General features: G+C 33.4%; 1 protein-coding gene across 2 annotated transcripts in view; it reads left to right on the top strand.

The window, feature by feature from the left end:
• PKN2 (protein kinase N2) overlaps window positions 1–14,550 on the top strand; it is a 143,486-nt gene that overhangs the window by 114,252 nt on the left and 14,684 nt on the right. For both annotated transcript variants that reach the window (XM_043875869.1, XM_043875870.1), the window contains exons 9-16: window positions 1,321–1,464; window positions 1,788–1,863; window positions 2,456–2,630; window positions 2,856–2,976; window positions 5,058–5,188; window positions 5,272–5,347; window positions 5,439–5,530; window positions 12,584–12,760. In XM_043875869.1, coding sequence (XP_043731804.1) covers window positions 1,321–1,464; window positions 1,788–1,863; window positions 2,456–2,630; window positions 2,856–2,976; window positions 5,058–5,188; window positions 5,272–5,347; window positions 5,439–5,530; window positions 12,584–12,760 — 992 coding nt within the window. The remainder of the gene's footprint in view (window positions 1–1,320; window positions 1,465–1,787; window positions 1,864–2,455; window positions 2,631–2,855; window positions 2,977–5,057; window positions 5,189–5,271; window positions 5,348–5,438; window positions 5,531–12,583; window positions 12,761–14,550) is intronic.

The following is a 14,550-nucleotide window of genomic DNA, read 5'->3' as shown; positions in this document are numbered from 1 at the left end:
TCAGAAAGAAGCAGTGAGGCTATGTGTTCACTGCCAAGGTGTCTTTTCCTTGTCGTTTTTCCTGATTGTCTGTGAGACCTAGCACATTGTGTCTTGACTAATTTTTTTCATGTGTTGTTTTTTGTAGGTATTTTCTGTGTTCATTTCCATCATCTAGTTTTATTATTCAAAGTCAAATAATTTTTATTATGCATACTAGGAGTCTAGATAACAAGATGCATAAGTTCACAAATTGAAAGTTTTTATATGAAAGAAATAATGTATTACTTTGTTGAGCCTGAAGGAATTTGTCTCTATGGATGATCCACAAAATTCTGAAAAACAGAATGGATAAGTCATGCTTTATAATTTAAATGTATGTAGATTATGACTTGTATGTAGAGGTCTTTTTATGGCTTCACCTCCAAATTATAAACTGTGTTCTACAAGTATATTTAATAATTGATTGTTAAAACCTTAAATATCTTTTTCCACATAAGCATTATTTTTAATGACTGTAGAGTTTTCCCTCATGTAGATATGGTATAATATACTTGTCCCTGGTTTTGTGCAGCTTTTTTGTTGTGCTTTGTCTGATATTGTAATAAATGAACATCATTCTGTAAGAAACTTAGTTTTCTGTTTGCTGCTGACCTACGCAGACGCCTGTAATCACTGGTCCTGTTACTCAGTATTGTTCTTTAGAAGATTAAATGACCTAACATTCTTAACAGTATTTGGCACAGTGTGTGGAACACTGAAAGTAGAGAATAAATGCTGTCTGCAGACGTTTTTCTGATTTAGCATCGAGAAAACCACTGGTAGTCCAGTGGTTAAGACTCCACACCCCCAACGCAAGGGCCACAGGTCAGTCCCTGGCCGGGGAAGATCCTACATGCCACATAGCCAAATACATAAATAAGAAAGAAAGAAAAAGGTTTGAAATGGGTTGAGGTGAACACTGAGGTCATACAATAGCACAACAAATGATGCCAGTTGGAAGAGGAAAATCCAAAAGATATTGAAGCTATAAGATGGGGAAGAGTTTCTGTGGTCATTCATCTGTAATGTTAGTTCCCAGTTATGTATTCTTTATCTAAAAGGAGTGCCTTAACTGAGGAGTATCAGAATATGAATTTCTTCCTTTTAGTAAAATATATGTTTGTTAAAGTAATACATAATAGAGAAACATTATAAAAGCACTCTTTAAAATAGTGTGACCATTGTGTATGTTATCTTTGTTTATTGTATTTGTATTTTGTATTTTTTGTAATATTTTATTCACATGTGTGTCCAATGATGTCTTCCCTGTTTTCTTTATTTTTTATTTAATTATTCTAGTCACGTGAACTGGAAATTTCAGTTTATTGGCGTGATTGGCGATCTCTGTGTGCTGTAAAATTTCTGAGGTTAGAAGATTTTTTAGACAACCAACGGCATGGCATGTGTCTCTATTTGGAACCACAGGGTACTTTATTTGCAGAGGTAATAAATGTATTTTATTTTAAATATGCATAACTACAATTGAAATTATATGTGTAAGCAACATGATGTAGAAGTGGGAAGAGTATTTAGGCTGAATGACAGATAACTTGAATTCTTGGCTCAACTCTGCCACTAAATAGTATATTACCCTGTGACAAATCATTTTTCTTTTCTAGGTCTGTTATCTCATCTAGAAAATGAGGGGATGGAACTAAATTATATCTCAGATTCTCTTAAGTTTTTAAAACTTAGAGGTTTACTGAATTTCATGAACCACGAATCTAATGCTGTATTCATGTCAACTTAAGTTTTCTTCCCTGCAGGTTACCTTTTTTAATCCAGTTATTGAAAGAAGACCAAAACTCCAAAGACAAAAGAAAATTTTTTCCAAACAACAAGGTAATTACTAAGAAATCAGGTACAAAGTGTTTTGGTGTTATCTTAAATATTTTAAAATGTACATACTATTTAAAAAGTGATACCCATCTTTGCTTTTTGCTTATTTGTTCAATTATTTACTTAATTTTATTAGGGAAAATTTTAAACATATACATATGCATAGAGACTAGTGCAATGTAACATCACTTAGCTTCAACAACAGTCAACTCATGTCCAATTTTGTTTCATCCATGTACCATCACTCACAACTTCCTCAGCTTATTTGAAGTGAACCCAGACATCATATTGATTCATCCATAAATATTACAGTTAGTATCTCTAAAAGATAAGAATTCCTTTTTTTTTGTCAACCTTATCTGCTTATCGTTACTACACTTAAATGAGCAATTCCTACCTATTTATTTTTTAAACTGATTCTGCTTTTTTGCACTAGCCTTTAATAACAAATAGTTAAGAACTGTTTTTTTTAAATGACAGATACTGTTTGTTCTTCATAAATTATAAACCAATGAATATGAATTTTTCAGTTATGGCTTTTGGTAATATATTCAAAAATTACTTGTTCGGTTTTCTTTATTTACAATATCCACAGGCAAAACCTTTCTCAGAGCTCCTCAAATGAATATTAATATCGCCACTTGGGGAAGACTTGTGAGAAGAGCTATTCCTACAGTAAATCATTCTGGCACCTTCAGCCCTCAAGCCCCTGTTCCTGCTACAGTGCCAGTGGTTGATGTACGCATCCCTGAATTAGCACCTCCAGCTAGGTATGTGTTTTAACATTTTTAAACTTTTATAAAATAATTATTGTGACACTCATACATATTGATTACAGTGAATCTATTAAAAGTCTCATTTTTTCCAAATAGTATTTTGAAGTTAGTGCTCTACTTACTTTTAAAAACAATAAAATTATTTGCTTTAATTTTAAAGCTATTTAAAATATATACTTTTGGTTACTGCTTTTGGTGAATTGCTTTATCTTTTATAAGTGATTCCACAGTAACCAAGTTGGACTTTGACCTTGAACCTGAGCCTCCTCCAGCCCCACCACGTGATTCTTCCCTTGGAGAAATAGATGAATCTGTAAGAGATTTGGATACACCAGGACAGGTAAGGCATTTTAAACCTTGTATAATTCCTTTTCACCAAATAAATTACCACTTATAGCATCATGGTAATTTACCAGCTGTAGCATCATTGGGCTTCTCTTGTGGCTCAGATGGAAAAGAGTCTGCCTGCCCTGTGGGAGACTGGGCTTGGATCCCTGGGTAAGGAAGATACCCTGGAGGAGGACATAGCAACCCATTGCAGTATTCTTGCCTGGAGAATCCTCATGGAAAGAGGAGCCTGGCAGACTACATGGGGTTGCGAAAACTCAGACCCAACTGAGCAATTAACACTATAGCGTCATAGTGAATGAGATGCGCTTTTAAATTGTTTCTTGTGAGTGAAACATAAAAACCTCTGGATGCCCATGGGCCACTAGAGATGGAATAGGTTGCTTATTCTAGGAGCCTGGGAGTATGGCTGATATTAGATGAAGTATTTCCTGACACTGTGCATCTTCTAACTAGGTTAACATGATAACCTGAAAATGCGTATAAAATGAAAGTAATGTATTCATTTTTTAATTGAAATATGATTGATTTACAACACTGTTTCAGGTATACAGCATAGTGATTCAGTATTTTTTTCAGATTCTATTTCATTATAGCTTTTTACAAGATAATGGTTATAATTTCCTGTGCCATACAATATATCCTATTATCTATTTTATTTATAGAAGTTTGTATCTAATAATCCTATACCCTTAGTTTGTCCTTCTCCTATTCCTTCTCCCCCTGGTAACCACAATTTTGTTTTCTAAATCTATGAGTCTGTTTCTGTTTTGTAAATACATTCATTTATATTATTTTTTAGATTCCACATATGTGATATATACCATTTCTTCCTCTGTCTGACTTACTTCACCAACAGTAATATTCTCTAGGTCCATCCATATTGCTGTAGAGGGCATTATTTCATTCTTTTTGTGGGCAGAGATTAACTTTCCATTGTATATCTATATACCACATTTTAAAACAATTTTATTGAAGTATAGTTGATTTACAATGTTGTGCTTAATTTCTTCTGTAGAGCAGAGTGACTCAGTTATACATATAAATATTTTTTTCCATAACAGTTTATCACAGGATATTGAATATAATTTCTTATGCTATATAGTAGGACCTTGCTGTTTATCCATCCTGTATATAGTAGTTTTGAGTCTGCTAATCCCACATTCCCAATCCTTTCCTCCCCCAAACCCCGTCACCCTTGACAACCACAAATCTGTTCTGTGTATTTCTGAGTGCTTCGTTTTGTAGATATGTTCATTTGTGTTATATTTTAGATTCCACATATAAATGATATCATGTGGTATTTGTCCACCTCTTTCTGATTTAATTCAAGCATGATAATCTCTTGATCCATCCATGTTAGTGCAGATGGCATTATTTCATTCTTTTTTAATGGCTGAGTAATTCCATTGTGTGTCTGCATATATGTTTATATATATATATATATGTTTATATATATACACACACACACACCCCAGATGTTCTTTATCCATTCATCTATCAATGGACATTTAGGTTATTTCCATGCCTTGGCTATTGTAAACAGTGCTGCAAGAACATAGGGGTGCATGTATCTCTTTGAATTAGAAATTTGTCTCAGTATATGCCCAGGAGTGGGATTGTGGATTATAGGGCAACTGTATTTTTAGTTTTTTGAGGAACCTCTATACTATTTGCTCTAGTGGCTGCACCAATTTACATTCCTATGAACAGTGTAAGAGGATACCCTTTCATGTGCCTATTGGCCATCTGTATATACCGCATTTTCTTAAACCAGTGGTTTGTTGGTGGACACTTTGGTTGCTTCCATGAAACTAGTTATTGTAAATAGTGCTGCTGTGAACGTTGGAGCTCCTGTATCTTTTCAAATTAGTGTTTTTATTATTCATTTTTTACATTTTTAAGATAAGAGTAATATATAATTTATGACCATAAAAATGAATGTCTAATAATAATATCTGAATTTTATTTTCTCATTCATATTTATTTTGACTTAACATTTTTTCTTTATTCTCACCTAATAAGTTGTTTTCTGAATTTTCTATGATTTAATGAGTGTTTAATATTTTACAGGATTCAGAAACTGTTTTTGATACTGAGAATGACAGAAATAGAATACTTCCAAAATCTCAATCTGAATATGAGCCTGATATCCCTCAGTCAGGCCTAGAGTATAGTGGTATTCATGAACTTGAGGACAGAAGGTAAAGAATATATATCCACAGCTTTACTTACATGTTCGGTCCCATACTTTTGCCTTATTTTTAATTGGCATTACTGTTTTCAGATCTCAACAAATGTTTCAATTCAATCTGCAAGACTTCAGGTGTTGTGCTGTCTTGGGTAGAGGACATTTTGGAAAGGTAATCTTTTAAATTTTCTTTCTTTGGCATTCTTAGAATGCCTACAAAGTAATCATTCAAATGAGAAATAATTATTTTAATCTAATTTCAGGTGCTTTTGGCTGAATATAAACACACAAATGAAATGTTTGCTATAAAAGCCTTAAAGAAAGGAGACATTGTGGCACGAGATGAAGTAGACAGGTTAGTTTTTTAAAAATGAAATTGTTATACTTTTCTAAAGTTATAACTTAAGAAAATCGATGTATGCAGTATATATTGAAATGATAAAGTTTTCTCTTTTCACAATACAGTTGATCGTTGAATAACATGGTCTTCAACTACATGGGTTCACTTAAATATGGATATTTTTCATTTAGTAAATGCTATAATATTACATAGTCTGTGGTTGGTGAATTCATAGATGTGGAAGAACTGCAGATACAGAGGGCTGACTATAAATTATGCACGATTAACCCCCATGTTGTTCAGGGGTCAACTGTAATAAGTAAAGAAACTAAATAAATTAATGCATGAGGTGGGTATTGATTAAATATTGTTTTTCTTTCTAGCTAATTCCCTCTTCCCATTCTTATAACATTTTACTGCTTGGTGAATACCAAAAAAAGTTGATGAAATGTTTAAACTAATTCTAATAAGTTTTTATACTTGGAAATGTTGAAGTGTTTGTATGAATTAGGAACTATTACACATCTGTGGTTGAGTGAGGCTATTTTGCATTTCATACTACAGAAGTAATGAGATGTCACTTACAAGTAATCTTCAGTTAAGTGGTTAATTCATTCTGCTTTTTAAAATACACCTATATCTATTTTTTGCTCTATTTCTCTTAAAATGGTAACTTTTGACCACATCATCTTTCCTTTCTATGTGTAAATTGCTATGGATTCATTTCTTCATATACGATTATTAAAATGTAAGGACTTTGGGGATAATATTGTAATTAGGTTAGAGAATATACTTTAAAAAGACTACCTCAAATTAATGAAGTGGGTCAATATGGAAATCATTGTGTAATAAAATGGCATTTTATTACAGAAAGAAACATTTATTTGATATTTAGAAGAACCAGGAAGCATCAGTTGATATTACTAGAAGACAGCCCAAATAAAACAGCCTGGGATTATGAGTGAAAAGATTCTCTAGTCCTGATTGTTCCTTCTTAATTAATGATTTGATCCCAGGGCAATTCACTGAACTTCTTTGAGCCTCAGTTAACCCACATATTTTTAAAATACATTTTTTGGTAATACTTGCCTTACTGAATTGGATTATTGCCATATAATATATCAAATTGCTATTTTTAATATATTTCCATTGTATGGAACGTTCTTAGAATCAGTCTTAAAAGATGAGCATTTCCTTTATGTAAATCTTTTCCTTTTGGATTTGCCTATTTATTTTTTATCTGTTTCTCATACTCCTCAATTATATAAAAATAAACTCTTCCTTGATCTAAAACTACTCAGGATTTTGCATAATATTTATAAAATATTCTGAACACCATAGTATATACTAACAGTTACATCAGTAGTTAAAGCAAACCTTTAATTACACTGTCAGTCTGTTTTTAATTACAATAATAGTACAGTCAGGTGTTTTTCTTTTCTGGAAGAATATTTGCTTTATTCCAGATCCATATATGGTAAATTCATTTATAACCTACAATAATAGTTAGTAATATGAAAGTGGTAATTAGTCGGTGGTTTATATAACTTTCTGCTACATTGTTACTTCTTTGAGCCACATCTCTATAGGAAAAAAAACTTTCCAATTAAATATAGATAGAATAATGTTAATATTACTATTAAAGAAGAATGTCTGGATCAGAGGATGAAACTTTAGCCAGATTCAATGGACATGGGTTTGGGTGGACTCCGGGAGTTGGTGATGGACAGGGCGGCCTGGTGTGCTGCAGTTCATGGGGTCACCAAGAGTCAGACATGACTTGAGTGACTGAACTGAACTGAGGACATTACCCCTACTTTAAGAGGTGGCAAGAATACACAGAAGAGCTATACAAAAAAGATCATAATGACCCAGATAACCACAATAGTAGGTTCACTCACCTAGAGCCAGACATCCTGGAGTGCGAAGTCAAGTGTACCTTAGGAAGCATCACTATGAACAAAACCAGTGGAGGTGATGGAATTCCAGTTGAGCTATTTCAAATCCTAAAAGATGATGCTGTTAAAGTGCTGTACTCAATATGCCATCAAATTTGGAAAACTCGCTCAACAGTGGCCACAGGACTGGAATAGGTCAGTTTTCATTCCAGTCCCAAAGAAGGACAATGCCAAAGAATGTTCATGTTACTACACAATTGCACTCTTGTCACACGCTAACAAAGTAATGCTCAAAATTCTCCAAGCTAGGCTTCAACAGTATTGAAACCGAGAAGTCGCAGATCATCAAGCTGGATTTACAAATGGCAAAGGAACAGAGATCAATTTACCAACATCCTTTGGATCATAATAAGCTAGGGCTTCCCTCATAGCTCAGTTGGTAAAGAATCCACCTGCAATGCAGGAGACCCTGGTTTGATTCCTGGGTCAGGAAGAGCCACTGGAGAAGGGATAGGCTACCCACTCCAGTATTCTTTGGCTTCCCTTGTGGCTTAGCTGGTAAAGAATCTGCCTGCAGTGTGGGGAGACCTGGGTTTGATCTCTGGGTTGGGAAGATCCCCTAGAGAAGGGAAAGGCTACACACTCCAGGGTCCTGGCCTGGAGAATTCCATGGTCCATGGGGTCGCAGAGTCAGACATGACTGAGCAACTTTCACTTTACTTTTCATTGGATTATAGAAAAAAGCAAGGGAATTCCAGAAAAAAATGTACTTCTGCTTCATTGACTACGCTAAAGCCTTTGACTGTGTGGATCACAACAAACTGGAAAATTCTTCAAGAGATGGGAATACCAGACCACCTTACCTGCCTCTGAGAAACCTGTATGCAGATCAAGAAGCAACAGTTAGAACTGGACATGGAACAACGGACTGGTTCCACATTGGAAAAGGAGTACATTGAGGCTGTATATTGTCACCCTGCTTATTTAACTTATATGTAGAATACATCATGTGAAATGCTGGGCTGGATGAAGCACAAGCTGGAGTCAAGATTGCTGGGAAAAATATCAGTAACCTCAGATAAGAGGAAGTAGAGAGCCTCTCGGTAAATGTGAAAGAGGAGAGTGAAAAAACTGGCTTAAAACTTAACATTCAAAAAACGAAGATCATGGCATCTGGTCCCAAATGGCATTTGTCATTTCATGGCAAATAGATGGGGAAACAATGGAAACAGTGAGAGACTTTATTCTCTTGGGCTCCTATCACTGCAGATGACGACTGCAGCCGTGAAATTAAAAGACACTTGCCCCTTGGAAGAAAAGCTGTGACAAACCTAGACAGTATATTAAAAAGCAGAGCTATCACTTTGCCAACAAAGGTCCGCATACTCAAAGCTATGATTTTTCCCGATGGTCAATTATAGGAACAATTATAGGAAGGCAAGAAAAAAATTAATTTAGAAAATAAGAAAATAGACCAGCATGCTTTTAAAAATAATGTAACTTGAAAGTCTGAATAGTAAATAACTAAGGAAAATCCATTATATCCACTTCTCAGTTCATTCTTTCAATAGATCCATAGAATTCAGTGTTATTGCATATAAGTGCAGTTTTTTAAATAGATATTTCTGGAAAACTTGATGGTTCTTAATGTCAGTTTTATTTTCTAAATTTTATTTTTCTAGTATGAATCTTATTATTTTGCTTATATCATAGAAAATTCCAAACCAGCTTATTTTTTGTTATTTCGTTTGTTTTTGTTTTCTGCTACTTGTATTGAGACAGAATTGAGCTGCAGTACTGTATAAGTTTAAGGTGTACAGCATCATTATTTGATTTATGTACATCATGAAATGATTATCACAGTAAGTTAAGTGAGCATCATATAGATAAAAAATTCAAAAAATAGAAAAATACATATTTTTCCTTGTTATGAGAACTCTTATGAATTATTCTCTTAACAACTTTCATATGTAACATATAGCAATGTTAATTTTATTTATCATATTGTACATTATATCTCTAGTACTTACTTATCTTATAACTGGAAGTTTGAACATTTTTTACTGCCTTTACACAAATTATGCACTAACTTCGAAGTAATGCAATTCATGTACGAAGATCACATTTTCCACCATTAGTAGAGCTTTCTGAGTGCCATCTTCCCCTACTCCTAAGTAAGAATGTTAAATGTATGTTACAGTTATGCCTCCTCATTCAGCTTAGTTTCTGTACCAGTTCAAATTTCCAAGCAACAAAATAGACTTGGAAGTACATTTTTGCAGTTGCAGAATAAAAACATAGCTAGCCAGATTTTTTATATATATCATATATACATATATATGCTTTAATCCTAAGATTAGCCTTATTAGTGATGTAATTTTCCACTGACCAAAATAACTATTTATACAGTTTTTAAGTTTCTAACATATCTAATAATGTACTAAAGGAAGTATGCCAAGAAATGTTAGAATTGAACTAGTCACTTAGGAGATAAACCAGAAATACATTAGTTATGCAAACAAAAGAAATTAGATCTGTTTGAGTTAAAGATAAACAACATAGACAGTCACAGCTCATAAAAGGGGAAGCATGAAAGTGACAGTGCACTGGTGGATTTAGGTGAGGCCTTGTAAAGAAGATCTGGTTTGTGCTGGTCTTTGGCAGATGGAAGGTATTTGGGAACATGGAGAGGAGAAATGACAATTTAGGGAAAAATGTTTTGGACAAAATGAATAATGTTTGAAGTTTTTCATGGACTTTTAAGGAAAACATATGATTTCGATTAAATTGGGAAAAGTTAAACTCTTATGGAGCAACTTTTTGGTGTGTTGTAGGACTTCGCTAGTGGTTCAGACGGTAAAGTGTCTGCCTACTATGCGGGAGACCTGGGTTCGATACCTGGGTCGGGACGATCCCCTGGAGAAGGAAATGGCAACCCACTCCAGTACTCTTGCTAGGAGAATCCCATGAATGGAGGAGCCTGGTGGACTACAGTCCTTGGGATCGCAGAGTCAGACACGACTGAGCCACTTCAACTTCAACATGTTTAAAATTATTATTCTTGTTTGGGTCTATAAAAGAGCTTTCCTCCTTTACCTAAGATATATATCCAATCCTCATCAATATTGTCAGTCCTCATCAGAGAATTCTGTGAATGGGATTAAAACCATTTTAAGGAACACTCTTATCAGTCCTTTGGACCATTTATATGTTCAACACATGGTCTAACCTTATAGTTACCCACCCAGTTGAGAATCAGTAATTCACACATAGTGGATTAGTAATTCGTACATGAATGATACACAGTGAAGAGGCCATGTTTGTTGTCTTCTTGAGCCCAGAACATCTTGTCAGTTTGTTATTTCATGTGTATATTTTATCCTCATTAGCCACAATTTAGATAGACCTAGTAAATCACTTGTTTTAGAATCTAATTTGCAGATCTTGCCCACTTGTACATGATTTTCCAATAAAGTTAAATGGTGATTAAGTCAGAGCTATTAACTTTTCTTTTTAATCATCTGTGAATTTATTTCTAATAGTGACTTAATTTGTAGTAGCATTTAGAAACCTTGCAAATGTATGTAGACATAAGCCGAACACTAGAAGCAATTATAATGGGGTTTCTGAGTATATATAAAATTATAAACAAATTGTATGAAACAGAGGGTAAGAGCTCATCTAGAATGTGACCATATTAGATGTACTGTAAACACTATTTCATAGTAGCTATATTTACTGTATTTAAAACTGAAGAGGTGTTTCAGTTCATCATTCAGAATTCAACTATATTAACAGCAGTGAAAATTCCATGTTCCTTCTACACAGCAGTTATACTTTTAAATATTTTAAAATTCTCTTTAATTTTCTTGAGTTATAGCAATATAGTCTGGATATCCAGACAAATGCTTTAATCTTTAAATTAACCTTTTTAAAATTAATTCTTAAGAGATGCCAAAGAAAGGAGAATGAGTCTACCTCCTTCTAACATTAGAATTTTGGTTTGGTATTTTGAAATCAACAACCACATACACACAAAAACACAAAATCTAAACATTTCTTTAATTTTAAAAATAAAAGCATTATTAATGCTTTTCAACAAACTTTAATAGCAGTTTTTTATTCTGGTCTCAAAAACAAACCAGAAAATGCCTATTTTATGTTAGAAACATAAACATAAAATTAAATTTGTATATTTATTTTGATCAGTCCTTAAAACGTTAATTCAAAGTTACATTTGAATAATACTTGACCTGGTTTTCTTCTGCTTTGAGGTTTTTTTTTTTCCTTTCAGTTATATGTATATGTGTGTCTATTTTTCAAATTCTTTTCCCATTTAGGCTGTTACATAGTATTGAATAGAGTTCCTTGTTGGTTATCCGCTTTAAATGTAGCAGTGTATATATGTCTGCTTTGAGTTTTAAGTCAGGTTGATTTACTAAATATTTTCAGCGGACAGAAGGTTGGTATTTCTTGCCATTTAGGCAAAATTAATGTTTCTGAGTCAGTAAGTTTGACCACTGTTCTTTTAAACAGCTTATAAGAATTCTTACAGGGAAAACCTGTGATAGCTATATAGATTTTATAGATAAATTGTATCATTTTCCAAGAGCTTCCTTGAAGCATGTTATAGAATTCTCCATGAAACTCCTTTATTTTCCAGGTAGCCTTCTAAATTAAAATGTTATGCAGTGTATTTTTACCTCTCAGCTTCATATGATAGAATATTTGGATACCATAGCTTGTAAATTATAAATATACCCTGTCCTTGAAATCACCTTGATCACAAAGTTTATATTTTAAAATTATGCTTTAGGTTGCTAAATCCTCTGACCAATTCCTGAAAATTTTTCACAGTTCACTTTGAATTAAGACTCTTTTATGATTACCACTAGTCTTATGTGTGCTACTCTGATACTGTCAATAGTGAATTTTATGTCCTGGTAATCATATTTAGTTTTCATTAATATATTTCTATTAAAGTTATTTATATATCACATAGCCCAAATTTTCAAAGCATTTAGAGCAAAATGGCATACTTTATGGTTTTAAAGTCATAATGATTAAGAGCTTCACTTCTTTTAGAGTTTAGTAATTTTTAAAGAATGTTATTTGCAACTAGAACTGTAAAAAAAAAATACCAGTGATATTTTCATGTTTTCTCTTACAGCCTGATGTGTGAAAAAAGAATTTTTGAAACTGTGAATAGTGTAAGGCATCCCTTTTTGGTGAACCTTTTTGCATGTTTCCAAACCAAAGAGCATGTTTGCTTTGTAATGGAATATGCTGCCGGTGGGGACCTAATGATGCACATTCACACTGATGTCTTTTCTGAACCAAGAGCTGTGTGAGTATTTAGACATTTCTCTGAGTTTCTTCATGACTGATTGCTTTCTGGGAAGGAAGAAAACTCTGAATTTTAGATTTATTTTTTTCCCTTAAATGGAAAATAGAGAAAGGAGTCTTAGAACTCTTTACTTGCCTTTTTGTCATATATAAATGTATCTATTTTTCTCTGTTGTTCATGTTGAAAATTTCATATATTACCCTAAGTCACACTTGATAAGTTAGATACACCATTTAGGTTTGCTTTAGTAAAATTTTTTTTTTTCTAGTATATTTTATCCCTAAGGAATGCCATCTGGGACCATGGTTTTAAATATTAACTATACTCAAAGTACATTGTTAAGTGAAAAAAAAAATGTAGAAGAGTTTTTATCATATATTTGTGTGAAATATTTATATTTGCATTTTAAGGGGTAGTTTAAAATAGTGTGCCTTAAGTATTAAAATACTTAATGCATATCCTTAAAATACCTCTGAAAAAATATAAAAGAAATTGATATGCATGTCACCTCCAATGAAAGGCATAGAATCCAGATTTATGATAATAAATGAGTATACTGTTTAAAATTTATATTTCACTGAATACTTACTAGATGTCAGGTACTGTGTTAATTATTTTAATTTATCACCATAATCCTTTTTGTAGTTTTTGAGTGTGATATTATATGGAAGTTTTGCTTATTCAGATGCAAAAGAATAAATAATAACAAACACTTGTGACTAAACATAATGTGTATGTATTCCCCCCCTGTTGTTATCTCAGTTTTATAGCTCTTAAGTGTGGAGCTAGGGATTTGAACCTAGGAAAATTTACTGTTAATCGCTATACTCTGTGTGCAGGTGTTTACCAAATTTATGTTTCCAGCCCTTACCTCGTTCCCTAACTTCCAACTCTAGTAAAATTCAGCAGCCAACTTGACTTTTCCCTTTATGTAGCTGATAAGTATTTCAAGTATCTCAAAATGAACTCCTGACGTTTCCCGTTTCCCCTCCCTTCACTCACCACTCCCTAGCCTGTTGCCCCTCTAGGCTTCTCTTTTATTAAACGGTAGTACCTGTACCAGCTCTTCAGGCCAGAACACAAGGAGTCATTCTTGATTCTCTTTCTTCCTTACCTGCAACGTCTAAATTCTGCCTCCAAAGCGTAAAAATCATAAACCAGTGATTAGTAAATCATTGTTGTTGTTGTTTAATCGCTAAGTTGAGGCTGACTCTCTTGTGACTTCATGGACTATAAGCTGCCAGGCTCCTCTGTTCATGTGATTTCCGAGGCAAGAATACTGGAGTGGACTGTCATTTCCTTCTCCAAGGTATTTTCCTGACCCAGGGATCGAACCTGCATCTCCTGAATTGGCAAGATTCTTTACCACAGGGAAGCTCAGTAAACCTTTATTGGGTTTATGATAAAATCTTTATCTCTTGTCTGTATTCTGACAATTGACGTTTGTGTAATATTTTTACTTTCCTCCCTTTATTTGATTCTTACCGTAACCATTAGAGGTAGAACAGATGGTAGTACTGTCGTATTTTCAAATTTCAAATAAAGAAATAGGGCATTAGTTCTGGTGGATAGTGACGCTTTCAATAAAGGAGACAAAAGCCACAAAATAATAGGTGGCTATTAAAAATTTGTTCCCTGCGTATTTAAAAATTAAAAGCAGGCCATCTAGACTATGCCTAGCCCTGTACTAACTGCTGTGGAAATTTTGTTTTTGTTTTGTTATGCTTTTTTTTGAGATAAATATAAATTCCTATTTTGCATTAACACACTTTTTATTCTTTCTGAGAGTA

This window comes from Cervus elaphus, chromosome 20, assembly GCF_910594005.1.
Source record: "Cervus elaphus chromosome 20, mCerEla1.1, whole genome shotgun sequence".
NCBI classification, from domain to species: domain Eukaryota; kingdom Metazoa; phylum Chordata; class Mammalia; order Artiodactyla; family Cervidae; genus Cervus; species Cervus elaphus.
This window is presented reverse-complemented; position numbering and strand designations above follow the sequence as displayed.